Source organism: Stegodyphus dumicola, chromosome 3 (assembly GCF_044657685.1).
Source record: "Stegodyphus dumicola isolate Sdum_Otavi_A_Nest chromosome 3, ASM4465768v1".
Classification (NCBI taxonomy): domain Eukaryota; kingdom Metazoa; phylum Arthropoda; class Arachnida; order Araneae; family Eresidae; genus Stegodyphus; species Stegodyphus dumicola.
This window is the reverse complement of record NC_140770.1, coordinates 195,661,249-195,683,067: the sequence shown is the minus strand read 5'-3', so window position 1 is coordinate 195,683,067 and position 21,819 is coordinate 195,661,249. Positions and strand designations below refer to the sequence as shown.

At 32.4% G+C, this 21,819-nt stretch overlaps 1 protein-coding gene across 1 annotated transcript in view; it reads right to left on the bottom strand.

Moving 5' to 3' along the window:
* Window positions 1-21,282, bottom strand: part of LOC118202907 (RNA binding protein fox-1 homolog 1-like) — a 124,845-nt gene extending 103,563 nt beyond the window's left edge. The window contains exons 1-3 of the mRNA XM_085813715.1: window positions 21,094-21,282; window positions 13,368-13,526; window positions 12,043-12,096 (exon numbers count right to left, since the gene is read on the bottom strand). Coding sequence (XP_085669841.1) covers window positions 12,043-12,096; window positions 13,368-13,526; window positions 21,094-21,282 — 402 coding nt within the window. The remainder of the gene's footprint in view (window positions 1-12,042; window positions 12,097-13,367; window positions 13,527-21,093) is intronic.
* Between the last annotated feature and the right edge of the window lie 537 nt (window positions 21,283-21,819).

Sequence of the window (21,819 nt, the reverse complement as noted above, 5' to 3'; positions counted from 1 at the left end):
GTAAATGGCTATCTGGCAAATTTAACGAGTGCTAGCGACTTATTTTAGTTCTAAAGTTGGCTAGAAGTCGCCAAAAGTCGCCAAACTTGGCGATCATTTGATTACATTTGGGTCCGGTTCGTGTATAATTGGTACTGTAATTGAACCCTATACGTAACTGTAACCGTATCCGGACCCTAATATGTAAATTTAATCGTATATGTCTTGGAGTAATTTCGAGAAATGGAAGTTACTAAAGATTTCTGGGTTGCCGCGGAATCTGGGTTACTAAAGATTTACTGGGTTCTGGTTCACTAAAGATTTCTGGTATATAAGACCGGAGAGAGCCTCAGGTCTCAGGTTTTAGTTTAGAGCTGATTTCGTAGTATTGAAATCTACATTAGAGCTTCGGCTTTTAGATGCTCTTTGCACTCAGTTGTGATTAATGTTCTCAGCAATTTGAAACATAACTACTGACCTTGCTTTGTTATACTAAGAAGAGCTATACAAATATTTTTGTGGAAAGTTTCAGAACTGAAAAGTGTTTCTTTTGAAAAATAAATTCCATCAAACTGCCATCGGTTTTGTGTGCATTCAATCCATTGCTCACCTGCACGCTAGTAAAATTATGATATTTGCTAAGAAAAACTGGAAAAATTCAACTTCCATATTGGTTTCTTCCAAGGTGGCATTTTAAAGATTTGTGATAATAACATGTTAGGTAGAAGACCTTAGCAATAAGAAAAGATAAAGTGACTAAATCTTAGAACATAAAGACAGGTATAACTAGTACATAATAAAGTAAAAGATATTTCGTTCTATTAAAAGAAGCAGTGCTGGAAATAAGCTTTAACTTAATTGACAGATATAGTAACAAAAAGAATTAAGGCGACAAATACCAAGCAGTTGGTAGTACAAGCAAAAGATATTCAAATAATATGAAGGCGAACATGAACACCCACTCTGGAGGAAAGATATGACTACGTTGTTTTTTCGAAGCAAAAAACAAACTTTCGCCAACTTGACACATTACCATTGCCGCTTATTTTAACTGACGGTCTAAACATCAGTCCATGGCCACAAATTCCTTTATATAACTGTTCCAGCCAACAGTGAGCCAGAGAGAAAGGATAGCCAGACCTAGATTGTCAAGAAGCCCATACATGGTTAAACGTCCAGCTCTCCAGAACAAATCTAAAAAGAGCATCTAGCGATCAGACAGCCCCAGTCAAAATTGGCTGTACCGTTACGAATCCCTGTTGCACTTGAGTGTAGCATCCTAGAAACGATGGTTCTAGTCCTGAGGAACCGACTAATCTCCCAGATAGTATCCACTTTCATATGGACAGAGCAAGTGACCAACTCGGGGAGGTGTGTTCCAGTCAACAACAGTGCGATGATTCATATTAAATTGATAATGAAAAAGTTCGAGGGAAGTTAATTTCTAAACATCATGCATAAATGAAACGAGTTGCTGTTGAGAAGCTGATTCCAAAGAGAGAAACAATTTTGAGAATGTAATTATTTTTTTCCCTCAGCATTTTTCACATCTCCACTTCAGAGCTTCTTCAAATTTAAGTAGATCTTTATGGTTTTTCACTTAATTTTATGGCTTTTCGTGCACTCTCTTTCAGAGTGAAGAATTGTAATTCAGTTGTAGGCAGTATTCCTGAAGAAGTTTTATTATTAATTAAGTCGCAAACTTTCATATCCATGGTACATGAAAAAAAAAAAGAAAAAAAACCCACAAGTTACCGTTACATATATAGAATTTGTGTTCTCTTTGCCAATTTTGAAAGGCATTCTTTTACTTTTTTTAAAAAAAGTAGACATATAACGACTTTAAAAGCAACTGGCAACTTCATACGAACAAATCTCTTGGCAAGTTTAACAAAACGTTTGGAGACGACTCAGGCTTCGATACTGGAACTGTGTCAAAGATTTCAATGAAAGCATACAGTGGTGCCTTGATATCTTCTAATGCAAAAAAGCCGAACATTGTATTTAACGTATATATATATATATATATATATATATATATATATATATATATATACATATACATACATATATATACATATACATACAATATATATACATACATATATATATACATACATATATTATACACATGTAGCTGTGAGAAAAGTTTAATGCTGATAACAGTTAATTTAAAATTATATTTTAATAAGTTTATATCTAAAGTTCAGAAATTATTATTAATTGAAGAAGTTTTATGATTAAACTCAAATAAATCTTAGAATATGAAGATATTTACCAGTATAAAAACAATGCTGTCACAATTCGGTAGTCTGAAAAATGGCTAGGCTCTAACATGAAATATATGTTTATATTATTTTAGCAATAATTAATTTTGATTCTATTCTGTAGTAAACATCGTGAATTACCCTTTCATTTTCAAGTGGATGTCAATGCTTGTAAATAATCTCTTAAAATCTGAAAGTATCTCTTAGAAATTTAAAAGAAAATGAAAAATCAATTCCAAGCTAATTTGAAAACTAAGACGTTATTCTCTCAGGACTTGCAAAATCTAAATTAATTAGCATACTGCACTAATATATGTTAAAACTAATGAATGAGCTAGCTCAGCACGTAAACTTGTTTATTTCTATAGTGACAAACAAAAAAGCCAGAAATTATAGAAATGCATAATAGCGCAGTATAATTAATAAACTATACAGTCATCAAATATTTTTTTCTAATTATTCTGTTAAATAATTCAAGTAAACATATTCAATGCATACCCAATGCCTTTTATAAAAGGAACTAAACTCTTTCATTTGCAATCCACCAGCTATTGACACATATTATAATTCTACATTTTAACTTTATTCTGTTTTGACATTATGCTGCAGTAATATTCTTTCAGATATTAGTTGAGTGAATAAGATAAAAATTAGCAGTTTTACGTCATTCAAATAACTCAACCCCTAATGTCTTGCATGAGGTGTTTCAGAGCATTACGCCAAAGTGAATTATTCTTTCATTTCTGCTGGAAATAAATATCTCCACAACTTTTCTTCTTTTATTTTCTATTTTCTACAGCAACAATCTATTCCGTAAAAATATATTTCGCTTAGAAAGAGACCGAAAAGTTATTTCCTCACATGCTTCACATAACTAGTTTCTAACAGCGTTACTAAATCAGCAGTACGTCATCGAAGACGTATTTCCGTAGCAGTGAACGTAATTACACATTACGTTTCTATTTATAGTTGGCCATTGTCTGTAAAATTTCGCTCTCTTCTTTCAGAAATAAGCTCTTATAATCGAATTGGATATTAACCATCGCTTTCTTAGATGTCTGTTCACTGTAACTGCGAAATGAAATAGGAAGAAGAAAAGGGAAAGAATGAACCAAGAAAAAATAATTGGAGAAATATACGAGTGCAGTGATAAAATAATCTTTGTTCTTCTGTGAGGGAAGGCTTCATAATTTGGAAATTTTATTAAACTTTTATTTCACTAAGAATATTTTATGATGTATTATAATTTTACTTTGAAAGCTTTTGCAAATATATAGTAATTACTTACATAAATTTTACATTTTTCTAAGAATATAAATCCCTTGTTTTATGCTATATAATTATTTGATTTTGATTGCTTATGCTAATAAAATTCTTGTATTGTTTTTGTTAATCCTTGTGCTGTTATTATCCTTGTACTATTTTTGTAACGGTATATTTTATAAAGATTGAATAGTTAATGTTTTATATAACTTTTCTTAATTACAAAAGAACTTATGAAAGTTTAATATTTGGTCATTGTATGTACTACATATAAAATGCCATAATAATTTACATTTTAGAATACTTTTAAGAAAATTTATACTTTTACTAAGAGTATTTATTCCCAAGAGAGAGAAGTGAATTTCATATTTCTGTACAGTTTGATATTTTTTATGATTACAACGTCACCGAAAACTCTGTTATTAGGTAACAACGCTCTATGTTTAATGATTTTTGTATTTCAAAATGTAATCTAATTTCGAATTTAATTTCATTAATAATTGCCGCACATTGGTATAATAATAGGCATTAAGAATTATCAAGTGCTATAATATATTTACACAAAACCGAAATTACATGTCTTAAGTTTAATATTTCATTACCTGTCATTTAAATATTATTTTTGGATTTTTGATGGTCTTTCCTTTTATAACAGGGTCTCTGAAAATTCCATAAATTAAATTTTTCTATTATGACATAATACACTACTAGCCATTAAAATAGCCAAACCAGGAAGGCTGCACGCCCCCCACGTGAAATTCGCTTGACAGATAGAACTTGCTATGATGTGCAAAAATACTATGTTCAGCGCATTCATGCAAAGCAAGCGGCACTAGCGACTCCTACAGTAGTATGTATAAAATCAGAGATTTGAGAGCAGTTTTTCTCATAGTCAGTCTGCATTTAAACGCCGTTTTCGTCTAAGAAAGTTGTTGTAATGCTTTGTGTAGGAAGAAAAAATGCTCAGACTTTGATCGAGGAAGGATTATAGCCTACCGGGATTGCAGTTTATCGTACCGCCATACTTTTGCTCGTGTCGATCTATTTTATTTGCCAAGACTGTTCGCAGAATATAGAATCAATGGGTTCAGGATAGTCATACGGATCCTGCTATCGTACAAGATTTCAGTGGTGCCCATTTCTAACAGCCAAGAAGACAGACATCTTATCCACATGACCCCAAGAGATCCTAAAGATACGTCTCGAGCCTTGAATAGAAAAATGGAGTCGCTTTCAAGACAAAAGTTTCTGCTGGAACATTTCGATGATGTTTATATGGACTGTCAGCAGAGCGACCATGGCTTCGGGTATCCATGACTCAGTCGGGATCGCCTACAATGGTGTGATCAGTGACGAGCCTGGACGCAGGAATGGCGTCACGTTATTTTTTCTGATGAATCCCGGTTCGTATACAGTACCATGATTTTCTAAAAATATGAAAATGATATGGGATCTTGATTACAATCAAATAATTACTGGGCATGTGTCCTTCCTGGTGTACCTAAAAAGATTTAATTCACAAAATAATAGTCTTTTTAGTTCTTGTAATGCTGAAGGCAATGCACATTTCGTCGAAGGCTGCGTATTATTGCGATATGTTACGGAAAAATATGGTAACACAGAGGAATTACATTCCGCAATTTAGATTTGCAAAGTATTAGATCAACTTTATAAATGACGATAGAACAATACTTGGAATTTCGGTTTGATGTTTTTAATGTATTTCTAGGGGCTTTGTCCCTGAAGGACTATTGGTTTCGTTTTGCTATTTTGCATAGAATCACTATAAATGTCCGTTTCACTTTTCAAACTGTTGCCACCAAATGTTAGAGTCCTGCATTATGTTTGAAAAAATCGAATAATGAAAAATCTGCATAAATGCATGTATATTTCTCGCAGTGTGATAAAACAACGGTACATAGAGCTATCGAAGTTTGAATGACGTAATCCTCCTACGAATATGGGCATGTGGAAGACCAAATTAGAAATTTGGAATTTGTTTTATTATCGATTTATACTTTCTAATAATTTAACGACTTTTTGAGTAACAAACTCAACGATTTAAAAGCGAGGAAAGACTCCTCTATGGGGAAAGAGAGACCTTTTTAATCTCCATTGCGCGGAACTCTAAGATATCGGAAATTCTAAAGATACGCTCATTTTAAAATTATTTTGCGACATTGCTGTTGAACTGAATTTTATGGTTTAAGTGCAAAGAACATAATATTTAATAAATAAAGGGAACACACAAAACGTTAAAAAATGCCCCTTTGGACGTAATTTAAAATCTGAAACCTTTCAGACTTTTTTTATTATTATGTTTATTTGTTTTAATCTTTTAACTGTATTTTTATTTGTCTGTGTTGGGTGTGCTGCGTTAACCATGAGGAAATTTTTGCCAGTCAAGACGGTTGCAGCACCACGATGGCCGCATTCGTGTTTTTTGTGGCATTGTGGAGAATGCACATTGCCAGCTTGCAATAGTCAGCTGGAGTGAGGGTATGGGATGCCATTGGATATACCTCTCGATCACGTCATGTTCGCCTTCCCGGCACTTTAAACAGCAACCGTGACATTTCTGATGTATTGAGGTTTTGTGGCTCAGCCATATCTTCCTGGTAAAGCAATTTTATTTGCCAGCAGTGTATTATCTTTTGTATTCGTATCTTAAAAATGCATGATACAGTGCTAATTGTATTGCAGCTGTGAAACTGTTTAAAAATGCGTATTTTTCCTTTAAGAGTAGAGAGAAGGATGTATTTAAAATTTTCTTTTTATATTATCACATGAAAGTAGTGAAATAATCGGTATAATAAAATAATAATAATAATCAAGAAATAGTATTGTATTTCATAAATACTCATGCTTTTATAATTTACATGGCTTAAATCAACAATTTCATTCATTAAACCATCACAATGATTTCGTTGGCATTCCTAGTAGAAATATGAAAATCTGAGAATATCTGAAACTTGGAGTTGTTGTAAAGACTGGATTTAGAAAAAATGACTGATTAGTGTTAACTGCTGTAGAGTTTTTTCAAAATGAAAGAAAAATTTCATAGCACTCAAAATAATCTTTTAAAGAAATCAACAAACCGAAAATCATAAAATGACTCGTGTACAAAAATACAAAATAAAAATTTTGGAAAATGTTGCCAGTTTATATATCTATTTTATTTACTGGTTTTTCTTATTTTTATAATCTTTGATAATGCTTGATGAATGCAGTTCCTTATCTAATTAATTTGAAATATATATTTCACATCTTATCGTTAAAAGTAAAATTATTTCTTAAAATAATGGCCGAAATCTAATGTGTATAAGAAATGATCGAACATATCCTGCACGATTTTAAAATTTACATTTCTGGTAACTGGCATCATTGAAGTTTAGGAAAAATAGGGATAAATGTAGATTAAAAAATAAAAATAACAGATCGTGAATCTACTTAAATATGAAGAAGAAAATATCATGCAATTATCATGCAACTGTAAGAAGTGGAGTGAAAGAAAAGAAACTAGAAAAGAGTGTTCAAACAACGACAGGCAGAGCAACTTCTAATTTAGTGCTCAGCTACTCAGACATACGCATTCTCATTTAAAGTTGAAACATAACTACAGTACAAAATTTATACATTGCAAACTGCATGACTTACTTAAATTTTAACTATTTGTTTCATTTCAAGGGAACGTAAACGTAAGAAAATAGTGTTAATTGTATTAAATCGTAAATATTTTAACCAGCGTTTCCCATTGTAGTTACAGAATCCTTATGCATTCCATATTTTGGATTTTGAGGTTGAGGAACGGCTGAATGGTTAAAGCTGGGAGAGAAAGGTAGTTGGTCTCGTGATGAGTGGCCTATATTAGAGACTACATTATAGCTTTATATAAAGCAGACTAAACGTGACATCGAGAAGTCTCGCTCGTTAGTTCGTTACAAGCAAAATTAATTTAAAAATTAATAGAACTCAGCTCAGTGTTTACCTTATAACATGTTAAAGATTAAAGGTCATTTCTCAGAAGAAAGAAGACCGGATTCAGAAACGTATGTGTGTGTGTGATTATGGCAAAGCCTCGAGGGCTATCTGCCTAAGGGAAGGGATGCCTTCGTGGAGGACTTTCTAAGGACTTTCTAATTGCTCGTATACACGTTACACATGGGGAAAACCACGAAAACGCCCATGCAGCCAGCCCGTTCGCGGGATTCGAACCTCGGACCGAACTACCAGTGTTCAGCGACTTTTACCGCTCGGCCGCTGGTGGGCCCTCAGAAACGTATGTATTGTATGCATATATATATGTATGTATGTGCATATATTATAAAGTATTTCTCCAGCCTTCTTGGCATGCCTTCGTGATGTGGTAGTCTGCACGATGGGCGCGTATATTAGAGGTCTGCAGTTCGATTCCCGGCGAAGGAGGTTGCTCATTTTTCATTTTGCTTGCTTCCAAAATACCTAATGTCTCTACAAGGGGCGCCCGAGCAGAAAGGGTCGTGGATGATGATTCACCACACCCAGAATTTGGCAACTGGATCCCCTAATCCCCAGCCGCTCTTTAAAAGAGGGAGTATATAAGGTATTTCTCCCTCCATTTTAACATGCCTTCGTAGAGTGGTGGATTCGATTCCCGACGACGACGAAGGCGTTGCATATTTTTCATCTTGCCTGCTTCCAAAAAATCCTAATGTCTCTACAGTGGCGCTCGAACTAAAAGGATGTTGGATGATGATTCTCCTCACCCGGGATTTCAAGATTGTGTATCCTAAAAACCCCAGTCGCCCTTCAAAAAGGGGGTATATAAGGTATTTCTCCCGCCTTCTTGGCATGCTTCGTGGTGCATGGTGTGCCCCCCTCCAGGGGGTTGACTCAAGCGAAGCCTGAGAAGTACTGGTTATGATCTGTACCTAGGCAGTCTTAATCACTGAGGTATATAATTTGACTTCACAGGACTAGAACCCGAGTATTGTACTCAGGTTGGTTCAGGCTCGACAGGGACCGCACTGGTATTGTCATGTCTGTTCCTTCGGCTGTGGTGGAGCTATATCGGATATCGTCGACTGAGTCCCCGGGGGGTTTGACCCCATTCAGTTCTCGTGGCGGGAAATGACAGAGTGGACAGAGCATCTTTTAACAAAGTGGTTTTGCCGATGGAGTGGTGCCCGAAGGCAAGGTGACGGAGTTTCAAAATTGCAACGTTTAAGTTCTGCCCAATGCTTTGTAAAAGCCGGGCGAGGACTGCGGGGGTTGCGCGCGCGAGAACGGCGTCCCTCGGACGATGGATATTCCAAACTCTGTATGGGTCCTCTAGAATATCGATCTAGGTCGGAGGTCCTTCGTCTGGTGTGTCTGGGGTGGTCTGCACGCTGGGGGCCTATTCCAGAGGTCCGCGGTTCGATTTCAAGCCGTAGGCGTTTCTAATTTTTCATTTCTTCTGCTTCCAAATAAATCTTAATGTCTCTACAATATGTGTGTGCGTGTACACACATACATACGTACACGCATATACTCGTGCATACAGGAACTCATCCATCCATTCATCCATACATGCATATGTATACATATATTCCTGAATGCGGCCGTGATAACAGGTGAGTACCGAAACCTCCTTAGTTTAGTGGCTAGAATGACTCGAAGTACAAGTAAAATTCTCTTATCAAATGCTGACTTGGATCCTGTGCCTGCCATTTAGTTGGCTGGCTGAGTTATGAGTAGTCTGGACACGAGACCAATATGTTTTGTCTTATTATTAAACTTAGGTATAAATATTAAACTTAGGTATAAATTCTTCGAACTGAATCCACAAGAAAACTCATTGACGAGGCTCTTACCGAAATTCTGTCTAATTGTATGAAACCATAACTAGGCATTGCCGTTCTGTTTAAAAAGAAAGAGATCTGCCCGAAATAATTTCCTTTCAAGATTAAAAAAAGTTGTATGTAATTATTTTAAGCTTTCAGATCATGAAATACTTTTAACGTTTTAACTGCACATCTGTTTTACCTAGAGGGGCACCATTTGGGAAAAGCTGATGTAACTTATATCAAGATATAGCCACTTCATTGAAGACGAGAGTATTTACTGTAAGAAAACATTAATATTTTTATGAAGATTATGAATAAGTGAATGAATGTCAAATATATTTTTTGTTGCTTTCATTTTATAATTCATAATGAATAATCAGATTTAGCTTTCTTATAATATGAAATATAACATAATTATGTAATTATCTACATGAAATTTATAATTATGAAAATTAAGTCTTTATATTAATAATACACATTTGAATTAAATATTTAAGAATACAGAAAGCAGTTTAACATTGTAAATCTAAAATAAATTAAAAAAGAAACAAAGACTTTTTGGAGATTAATGGCTTTATTTCATTATTATTAATTAATCATTTCATTTTCTCCTTTTTCAGTATTTGAACTAAAATAACTAATAACAGATGAAAGCAGCAACCGAAAGCCACGGTATTTAATCAACATTAGTTTAAGTTGTTTTTCATTCGAAAGCATCAAGTTGGATATATGGGTTATGTTTCTTTTTTTATATTAATGTCTACAGCGTATGCATGTATAAACCGTTAGGATGAAGCGAGATAGTCTTAAAATTTTAACTCCTGTTTTATTAAATATACATTTTAAACTTGTAGTAGCTTATTTTATTTTAATTTAAGATACAATATGCTATTTGTGATTTATTTAAATTGCATTTAAATAACTTTTGGGAAAATGATTTATAAATTCATAATTTAATAAATAAATCTCTTTAATTTAATTTAATTTAATTTAATAAATTTAATAAATAAATTAAATCTCTTCATTTAATTTAATAAATATTACTTTCTTTTGTAATTGAGTGGTTTCACATTTCCATGCTTTCATTAAATAATCTTTTTTTTTGTTTAAAATTTTAGCTCTTGAAAAGTAACTTTTCAAGAATTTACATATTTTGACAGAAATAAATATTTCTGTTTTGATCTCTGCTTAGAATATTCACTCAATTTCTATTTGAATTAATATGACTAATTACTCCGAAAAAATTAATTAGCTAATTGATTGCATTAAAATTAATAACTAAACCACTGAAAATTCATTAAAATTTCATAAGGCAGTTAAGTTATTAATTTCATAGATTATTATATTTTTCTGAAAACTAGTCTTACAAGAAATTTTATATTTTAATAAAATTCTGAGTAAAATAATCAAAAGCGCAGAAAGAGGAAAAGCATAAGCAAAGATCTAAGTCTTTTAGAAAAGAAAATATGTTTTCCTTTTCAGAGCTAAAGTATAAAACGTTCAAAGCTTTGAATTTTATATAAATTTAACATATCGTTAAAGGGAAAAAGGTAAAGAGAAAAAAGGTTGTAAAGGTACTATATTAAACTAGTCTTAACTGTTAATGCAGTTTGCAATGTTTTTTTCAATAGAATTTGCAATAAAATATTCGAAAACACTTCTGTTTGCTTTAAATTACTCCAAAAATAATTTAAACATTTTCCTAAAAATATATTGAATTTCATAAAATAACTCTATAATTGGATGAAAGTCTTATAAAATCCAGTTTTTTTCAGTTATTGAGATATCAAATGATTTAGATAAAGCAATGTTCTCTAATATGAATGTTTTTAAGAAGTATTTTCGAAATACTGCATGACATAAAAGCAATATTTATAATATACTTATAAAGACAACATTTCTATAAAAACGATTAAAATAAAGGAACTCGCTTATTATAAATTAAGCTAGTTTAATGTTAATGAAAGCGAGGAATTTTAAGCCGTAGGATGTAAAATATTAAGAGTTTTAAAACGTTGCTTACTTGGTATAGAAACAGTATAGATAATTGCTATATTATTTCGAAAGCACATTTTTTAAGTAACTGAAAAGTCTTTAAAATGCCAATAATTAGTTATTTTATCATTTATCTTAAGCTATGATTTCAATCAGTCATTCGACTGTATTATAAGATTGTTAAAATTATTAAGAACATTATTCTCTTCTAAAAAAAGACAAAACCTGTGTAAAATAAAATTTTAATTTTCCCGAAATTATTTAGTAAATAATCATCAAAGTTTAGTATAGATAAATTAACATAATGCCTAATATTTGTTAATATCTTTATATATTTAATACATTTTCAAACTTAATAAACTTTACTAGGAGAAAAGAATGTGGACAAATTTTATGATAATTTAGATCGGAAACATTTTACGTTACACTATGCGAATTATTGTTTGGATAATATTTTCACGTCATCTTATGTATAAAGTTGTAGACTGTAATTTTAACAGTAACATTACCTTAATGTTATTTTAAAAATATCTCTTAAAATACACATAATATTTTTTTTTAAATATACCTTCTCTTAAATATTTATTCATTTTAGATATTTATTGCCTTTTTAATTCGCACAAAACTTAAGATTTAAGAAAGTGTTTAGAATAATTTCAATCGTCTTTTACCTAACGGCACTGCTATATGAAAAAAAGGTAAACTGAAAAACATTCTCTAATTCACCTTACCTTGGAGCCACGCTCGTTGAAAATGATTTCAACATCTAATATAGGGCCATATTGCTGCAAGATATAATATAGGGAGACTACATTAATACATCAACAATCTTTCATAAGCACTTTATTCTCGAAACAATTTTAGCAAGAAAATTTTTTCCTAAAATTAATTAGGCACATTTTACATGATTACTTCGTGAAAGTTAAAACAAAATTAATGGTGTTTTATTAATTTGTATTATCATACTTTTCTTTTATCTCTTTGCTATTTTGCTATTGCATTATTTCAAAGCCAAATGCTTTGTTGGAGCTTTGAACTTCTAAAATTTGAGGCTTGAAGCTCTTTTAATATTTTTGGTTATCATTCTTAAAAAAAGATTACAGAGAAAGTCTGCTAGAATATTTTTGAATATTTACATTGATTATGTCATACATGTATCTGTCAGTAGTCATCCATGGACTCTTTTCCATTATTTGAACGAAGAAGTCTGCGTAGGGAAGAAATAAATTTTATTTTCTTAGGAAACTTATTTCTTTCATAAAAATGTGTCATAGGACACCTGATATGAAAATGAATTTAAATAATTTTTCCGCATTTTTAAAGATTATCTCATCATCAGATCAGCCTAAGTTTACTAGAAGATGACGGTGTGTGCCGCCAAATCTAAAAAAAACTGAGCGCTAATTTTTTTTTTGTAACTATGAGCAGCTTTTTAAAGATATCGCATTTGCTTTTCTCCATTATCTATCACATTTCAAAAAATTTGGTAAAGATTTATTGCAATATCCAGTTCATGAAAATAAGCAATAAGCAGCTTATACAGCCGCCTAGAGTTTGTAAGTAATATTTTAAAAAGAAAATTGGTTAAAAACGTGGTGTACAGATTTCATACCAAACGAACTTACATTCCAAACATGTAACACTTATTGTGTTTCATACTTCTTTAGGTTCTAAGCATATAACATTTTTTTTGAGTGTTGTAACCCAAAATAAGCGTTATATGTTTGGAAACGATAATGTTAAAAAAAACTTGATTTAATTTGAAGTATAACTCTGCGCTGCAGAAAAGATACAAATCGTTCTATGAGCCATATATGGCATTTTCAGATTCGCTAAACATCTATAAATAAATGACGAAAGAAATAACTTTTCATAGTTATTAAAATCAGTAATTGTAGTTTTGTATTCTTATTTCATTTAAAATGTTTTGTCCATCTAGCAGAAGCTAAACAATGTATTTTTGCGATAAATCTAAGTTTTTGTGTCAGTTAAAAGTTATTTAAAATCGGGACCTTAAAAGTAATTTGAAGAAGCAAGGAATTGTTCACAGGCTTACCCCAAATAGCTGCCGAAGATCAGGATCTCTGAATCTGAAGGGAATGTTGCTGACATGAAGCCGTTTTGGTTGGCTAAACTTTGAGCCATCTGAAGCTGCTGTTTGTGTTGATGCTTGGCCACTAGCTGACACTATCACTTCGGGTTCTAAATCCGTTTGCTTTAAAAAATAACATACCCAACAGATTAAACACACATATAGAAAACATAAGCTTTTGAAATAAACTAAAAGGAACTTTTTGATAGATTTTGCATAAAAATGATAAGTAAATGAGTAAAATAGAAATTAAGATGTAATATTTCATTTTTGCTAACGCAGCTAGAGTTTGACCAAGGTACAATCAATGATTGTTTCTTGCTTACTTTTTCCCCCTGTGAAAAAACATAAGCCCATCCTATGATAATTACGCCACAGTACTGTGATATACTTAAAATTTCCTATTTGCAGTTCAAGTGAAATCTTGTGATAAACTCCATAAAGATGCCATACAGATGCACAGAACTGCTTTTCCTGATGTTGTCAGATTAATGAAGAAGAAACTAAAGACCATTAAATGGTATGTACCTCTTCTATAATCAGATATCTCATCGTACGATTTTTTTATATTTGAAATTCCTAAAGCGTTCTTTAATGGACAATCACTGTTACTTGGCGATACAGATTCAAGTTCAAATTTTGGTGAATAGGACAACTGTATACGAGTCAATTGAATATGAGTCATTTTCCCTTGAAACGTTCTCCTCGAAGATATACCTCCTCTTAAACCGAGAGTCACAGCAGTTTTTGTCATAAACCAAATAATCTGATCCATTCCAATCTAATGGGGCAATCGCATAAACGGAGTTCTATTGGGCACTTTTAATGATACAACAGACTTCTGTCAGAAAGCCATATTTGACCTTGTTTGTAGATGGAATAAGATAGTCAAAGCCGGCATGCACTTTTAGCAAAACGATACGAACTTTCCAGAATAAAATTTTAAGGGGAAATATTTTAATCAAAGTTTATAATAGGAGTTTTTACATTAATAAGAAATTTCGCTTTTTAAAAAGCATTGTTTCGATAGAGAGCATTAAGAGTATTTACAATAAGTTTCCAAAAGCCTTTTTATTAAATATAAATAGCTTTAAAATTTACTAAAATTAGTTATTGAAGCTGTGGTTAAATAAATTTGGCAAGAGAGTTCTATAGCTAGAAATCAAGTAAATAAAAAATGTCGATTAAAGTCATTGCACTTCCGTCTGATACTGCCGACGGAAGAGTCCACCACACATCGTAGCTTGTTTTAAAGAATATTTAAAAGAATAGTTAAGTTGTAAAAAATGTTTTTGCAGAAGTTACGTCTTGTTCTCTTAAAACCTAGTCACCCAGAGCAAGAAAATAAAAAGGATCTAACTTGGAAACCACGCTTAGAGCTATTTATAGCCTTTCAAGTGATTTGCCGTGTGGATCTCACCCAAATATCTTGAATAAAAGTAAAAGTTACATCAATATACCTTCAACCTAATTATCCTTCTTTTAATAATAATTTTAATAAAGAAAAGTAAAACCACCTTTGGGAATGGTTTTCTAACGAGCCAAATCATTATGTAACGTACAATAAAGTAAACATTCAAACGCATATAAAAATGTCGAATTCAAAACAGAAAGAATATTTGCTGCTGACACACCTTTATTTCGTTCATATTAAGCTAATTACATGCTACAATGCTGGTCGTAATAAACCTCTCGAATTTTGCTACAACTGAGAGAAATCATTTTTGAAAAACATTTCTTATTTTAAAGCATATTAAGCTTTCGATATTTCAAGACCTTTTTGTTTAGAGCCCAATTATTTGAACAGATAGCTAACTTTATTAAATTACTTCTTTTTCGTTATCTTCAAAAAAATATATCAGTGCTCCATGAATTACTGTTTCCCTTTTCCTAGGAAATAATCAATGCAAAAAGATATGAATTTGCTTTTTGTCAATTACGTAGAACAGATAAAGGATTCTTGTGAAAATATTGTCTCTGAAGTTATAGATTTCAATATTTATTTGAAGAAGGTTTGGTATAGTTTAAAGGATAAGAGAGGGAGATAAGTAAAGGCTCTGAAATACAAATTTTCTTCTTTTTTCGAGTTTAAAGCTGACGTTTCTTAATAATTTATTTCTGTTAGGAGCAGAAATAATTTAATTTGTAATTCGTATTTATTATTGCTTTGTTCTTTACCGAAGATAAAAGCAATTGTTCATGTTAAAAGTAATTTTAATAATAAATGATACTGTAATTTTTTTTTAAAAAAAGAATAATAATAAATGAGACGCGTATTACTAATTTGGCATTCGAAGGCTTTGCTAAAGTAATTTTGCAAAGTGATTAGTTCTATTTTTGATGGATTTGTGTGCTGCAGACATAGGAACTTGTTAGTTTTGTGTTTTTACTCATGAAGAGTGTGTGTGTGTGTGTGATTATGGCAAAGCCTCGAGGGCTATCTGCCTAAAGGGAGGGATGCCTTCGTGGAGGACTTTCTAAGGAAAACTGGCTCGTATACACGTTACACATGGGGAAAACCACGAAAACACCCATGCAGCCAGCTCGTTCGCGGGATTCGAACCTCGAACCGAACTACCAGTGTTCAGCGACTTTACCGCTCGGCCGCTGGTGGGCCCTTTTTACTCATGAAGAAAAACAAGGTATTAAAAAATCAAGAAAAAATATTTTAACTGTATAAAAAGCTTACTTTTTTATTAGGTATAATATATTTGTTTGTTATACTAATAAAACGCGTTTTGAGAATAAAAACTGCATTTTGGATATATCAAGACATTTTCTTGAAAATTTGTAATATGCAGTAATAAATAGGTAAATGGAATTTTATGCTCAGAAACAAAAATTAGCGGCAGGAAGTTGGAATATAGTGAGCCTAACAATACATACGTTTCATTTACTTTAACCCGACTTTTGTTGCTAATTTGTTTTGCTTTAGCATTTATTTCAATTTGTTTTTGTGGTGCTTTTCGATTTGCAAAGAATTCTTGTTATTTATAACCAAATTAACAAAATTTTACATAATTTTTCGCTTAATCATTGAATTCAATAAACTCAAAACTAAGTGAACTAAATCTCTATTTACAAGGTAATTCTTTGACTGTTCTGAACGCCTATGAGAAATTATAGGGGTTTGAGAGGAAATTTGGTTTGTAAGTTACTAGTGTAAAAAAGATTGTTTCATAATTTTCAACCTTAGAATCATTTTAGTAAAAAATTTTATCATTATTTGCAAACAATTAGAAATGACATAAGGTCGCCTCTCAAAACTCTGAGGTCTAAGTCTGAAACCTATTTTCCAAGTGTTAACCATGAAACATGTTCATGGCTTCTTAATGCTTTCTATTGTGATTTTGAAAATAACGAACTTTCATTGAATGAAAGAGAAAAGCTAACTGAAAGGAAAAAGAAAGAAAAGAAAGATTGATTTTAATGAAATATGTAGGTGGCGCTGGCGTTTTTGACTACTGACGCCACCTATACAACTTTGTAAATGTGCTAAACAGTTCAGTTGTTCTCGGAGTACTGTTATGTGAGGTTGTCATTGCATTATGTCAGGGTTAACAGACCTCGAACGTGGGCAAATTGTTGGAGCACGTATGGTAGGTGCTTCCGTAAGCAAAGTAGCCGAGGTGTTTAGTGTTTCATACTGTATCGAAGATTTATTCCGCATATTTGAAAAGCGGAAAAACATCATCTGCTAAATCACAGCGCGGACGAAAGTGTGTCCTGAGTGATCGTGACAGACGATCATTAAGGGCAATTGTGACGAAAAATAAGAAGACCACAGCTGCAAAAGTTACTGCTGAAATGAATGTTGTGTTACCGAACCCTGTGAGTACCAAAACAATTAGAAGGGAGCTTCATGAACAGGGAATTGCTGGCCGTGCTGCAATTGAGAAGCCACTCATCAGTGATGCTAATGCCCGTAACAGGAAAAGGTGGTGTTCAAGTCATAAAGCCTGGACTATAGAGCAGTGGAAGCGAGTAATATGGTCTGACGAGTCTTCTTTCACATTGTTTCCCACTTCTGGCCGAGTTTACGTCTGGAGAACGCCATCTCAAGCCTATAATACAGACTGCTTGTTGCCAAGAGTGAAACATGGCGGGGGTTCTGTTATGGTTTGGGCAGCCATATCGTGGTTCTCTGCTAGCCCCATGATAACTGTGTCAGAGCACATGACTGCCAAGACTTATGTGAACATTTTGGCCGATCAAGTTCATCCCATGGTACAAACTTTGTTCCGCGATGGTGATGGTGTCTTCCAAGACGACAAAGCCCCTGTTCACACAGCTCACATTGTCCAGGACTGGCTTTCTGAGCACGAGGATGAGTTGTCCCATCTCCCCTGTCCACCACAGTCACCAGACCTGAATATTATCGAACCTTTGTGGTCTACATTGGAACGGAAAGTGCGTTCTCGTTATCCACCGCCAACATCGTTATCTGAACTTGCCACCGTTTTGCAGGAAGAATGGTATAATATTCCCTTGGTAAACATACAGGAACTGTATTTATCCATTCCGAGAAGACTGCAAGCTGTTTTGGATGCCAACGGGTTTCCTACACCATATTAAGCAAAGAAACATGTTTTTTAAAGGTGTTTCCATATTTTTGTCCAACCCCTGTACCTTATAAGATTACCGCATATATCTAAATGCAGAACAGTCGTGCAAGAATCAGCAAGGTCATCGATGTCATTAATTGCGCGTTCCAAAATTTATAAAATCCTTAGTTAATAAAATAAAGCTTTTCCTTCCTTGATTTTTTAGAAAAAAACATAACTATTCTTAAATGACTAATACCAATATAAAATTAAATGAATTTTAATTAACTGCATTTAAAATATATAAGTACCTTGCTAAAAACTAACATAAGGACTAACACATGCTAAAAGTTGCTTTTGAGATGAGGTGGTTCGCAAAATATCTTAATTTATAAAATGATCTCAACTAGAACAAAGTTTGAGAAACTCTGAATAAGTTATAATACATATGCGTAGTGATAATACTAATTAAAAGAATCTGTAATAGTTATTATTTAACTGTAAGCTTTTTTGCATAGGAAAGGACATTGCTGATTTAAATGCCATATTTTTCTACTAATTCCTCCGATGTAATGTATTTTTCCAAATAACTAATTTAAAAATGTAGATCTGTCTAACTAATCAATACAGAATGTTTAAAACAATGGTTATTTATATTTCAGATTTTTTTTTTTTTATCTTCTTTTAGCTGAAGACTTTTATTTGGATGGTGGCATTGAAATTAGGGTAGTAGTTTATAATCGATGGCGTCTTAAAATTTACGGATTACATTAATTCTTGATTTAAACGTATTGCTTAAATTTTCATTTAAAATCGATTATTAATCATAATTAAAAAAAGGACCTTCTGATGTGATACTTAAGCGAAGGTCGAATTCCTGTTTCCCAGATGATCTTCGCTTAGATTTGTATTAAACTCGAATCGACTAAAACTCTGATGTGTACTTATCTGTTATCAACAGAAGAAGCTAAAATCAAATTTTAAGATCAAGAGCGTTAGGAATATTATGAAGAAAGACACTCTGATTTTTTTTCAAGATCAAATAGGAAAGCTGACGATTGTAAAGTTAATAAATAGGAATTGAATTTTCAGTGGGAATATTTGCTGTATTACCATATTGTTGAGTGCGTACGGGTTCGTTATGAAATGAATGCACAAGTCCGATGAAAAATGAACAAAAATTTATTATTATCAAAACAAAAATGCTTAAATTTTGTTAAATTATCATGTAGTATTACAATATTTCACAGTAGTTATCTTTTAACTACTCAAATGTCCAATAGAAGGTAATTCAAAACAGCTAAAGAACGCTAATCCGCGAATTCGCTACAATCAACAAGAGCAGTTTTCTAAACAACAACAAACTAAGCAACTACTACGAACTGAGATGTTTTCCTCCTTTTATAAGATTTTAAAATCACGCGCTAGAATTTTCCAGTACTTTCTCGAAATCAAAAAGAGATATTTATTTATTTAATGCACGCGCTCTTGTATTTTCAATTTTCCGGCTTAGCTTTCTTTTAATATTCGTCACGCACTGCACTGCGCGGGAAATGAAACCAAGTAATTTATAATTGAACTAACATTAGCTTTTTAAATACCAAATTCGTAACAATATTATAAATTCTACAAAGAGGTTTAAATTTTATTTATTCTTTCTAAACTTTTCAAAGCACTCTAAGCTTTCCAAAGATCTTTGGTTAAAAAAAACCTGTGATGTATAACAATGTACTTTCCAAAACTTTAAAACTACAATAGTCTTGAACTTTATTACAAAAAAATAACGGCAGCTGACTTTATTCTTTAGCAGTTTTTTTGAGAGATCTAACAAATATTTATTCAGTTAATATACTTTTATATTTATGAAAGTAGCTAAACCTATTATCTCAATGTGTTATACTTTTAAGCCCAAGGAAAAGATAAGAAGCGTGTGTGTGTGTGTGTGTGTGTGTTCATGGCAAAGCCTCGAGGGCTATCTGCCTAAGGGGAGGGATGCCTTCATGGAGGACTTTCTAAGGGAAACTGGCTCGTATACACGTTACACATGGGGAAAACCACGAAAATGCCCATGCAGCCAGCCCGTTCGCGGGATTCGAACCTCGGACCGAACTACCAGTGTTCAGCGAATTTACCGCTCGGCCGCTGGTGGGCGAAAAGATAAGAAGCGAATTTTTTGTTAGTTTGATGATGCAAATGAAAATACAGATAAATTAAAAAAGCACATCCTTAAAATAGGTCCAACATTGAGATTTTAAAGAGATCTTTTAAAGAGATCTTTTACAATTCATATTTTTTATGGCTCATATAACTAATTTATCAAGATGAATATTTTCTTTACCTGGGAAAAATTATTTACTCACGCATTAAGATGAAATAGAGAAAGAGGTAATCTTATTATTGAAGAACGTTAAATGTTTTATTAGGCAGAAATTTTATCGTTGACTACAGTGTAACTTGTTTCTCGCTAAATAGTAATAAATATTTTACCTCTTATACTTCTTCTTGTGAAGCGTGGAATAAATATTACTAGTGAATGTTTACGTTTCATTAGCAGTTTTGTTACGTTCACATTTATGTTTACATTTCAGATAATGAACACCACAATTTTGCCATGTTTAATTCCAGCTGTGATTTGGTGAATTTTTCAATAAAAGTTATTAAATTCTTACTTTAGAAATCTAGTATACTCTTACAAAATAATTCAAAATCGAGTACATAAAAATGTTTACATTTCTATCTTTTCATATTTTAGTAACTGAAATTAATTCGTATTTATAATAACTAAATTAAATGATTAGGCACCAAATATGTACGCTTAATCCTTCCTTTTACTAAAAGCGTTGTTGAGAAGTTTAGATAGATGCAGATGCGCGTACAAAATTAATTAAGAAGAACTAAAATTTCTAATTATTAAATTCTAGATTACCTCGTTTCACGTGATAACGTTATGTAAAAATATTTGGTTCGTAATAAATCAGCCAGTCGCAGGTTTTTCCCGACATATTACTATGCGAAATCTTCGATTTCTCTATCACCAAAACAGTAATCGATTTTGGGAATATCTAAATTGAATTTCGCTAGTTTTTTCATCTCCTTTTTTCAAGCGTTAGGTATGAAAAGAAGCAGAACAAAAAAATATATTATACCGTTTGTTGCTCGACCCCATTACTGGTGATGACTGGGACGCTAAACGAGGAATCTTTGGATCCTCCGTCATTCCTTAGATGCTGTGCGGTCTGCTCACCCCCGTTCTGCTGCTGCTGCTGCTGTTGTTGCTGTTGTTGACTGCCTCCGTATTGAGGAGGGTAAGACATCGGTAACTGTGTCTGAACCATGTGCTGTAAGAGAAGAACCTATTTTTATTACCAAATTAAAAAATATGATGTGTACAGAACATGACTTCCTTGTACGAAATGTTAAATTATACGCACTTTTTCTTGCATTTTATTTAAACTTCTTGAATTGAATTAAATCTACTTCGTCGATAGCGCATAAGCCACAATAGAATAAATTCACTCTTTAAAATTCACTATATTTTAAAGAGTGCATTTATTCTATTGTGTTTACCATAGCGACACTCTGGCGCTAGCTTCACTTAACAGCGTTATATTTCGTTCATATTATAACTCAGAATGCACAAAATTTATATCATTTGAAGAATTATCTAATCGTTGCCACATGTTCTATTCAAATACTATAATAAATCTAGGACGATGTATAAACGAAATTAAGCAAACAAAACAAAATAGAAACAGCTTTTTACAGACGATTCAATATTTCTACTTCAATTAATTCAGTTCCCTATTCGCGACAAGGCAAAAATACATAAAAACTCAAAATATCTATATTAAAAATTACGAAGTAAATCTTAA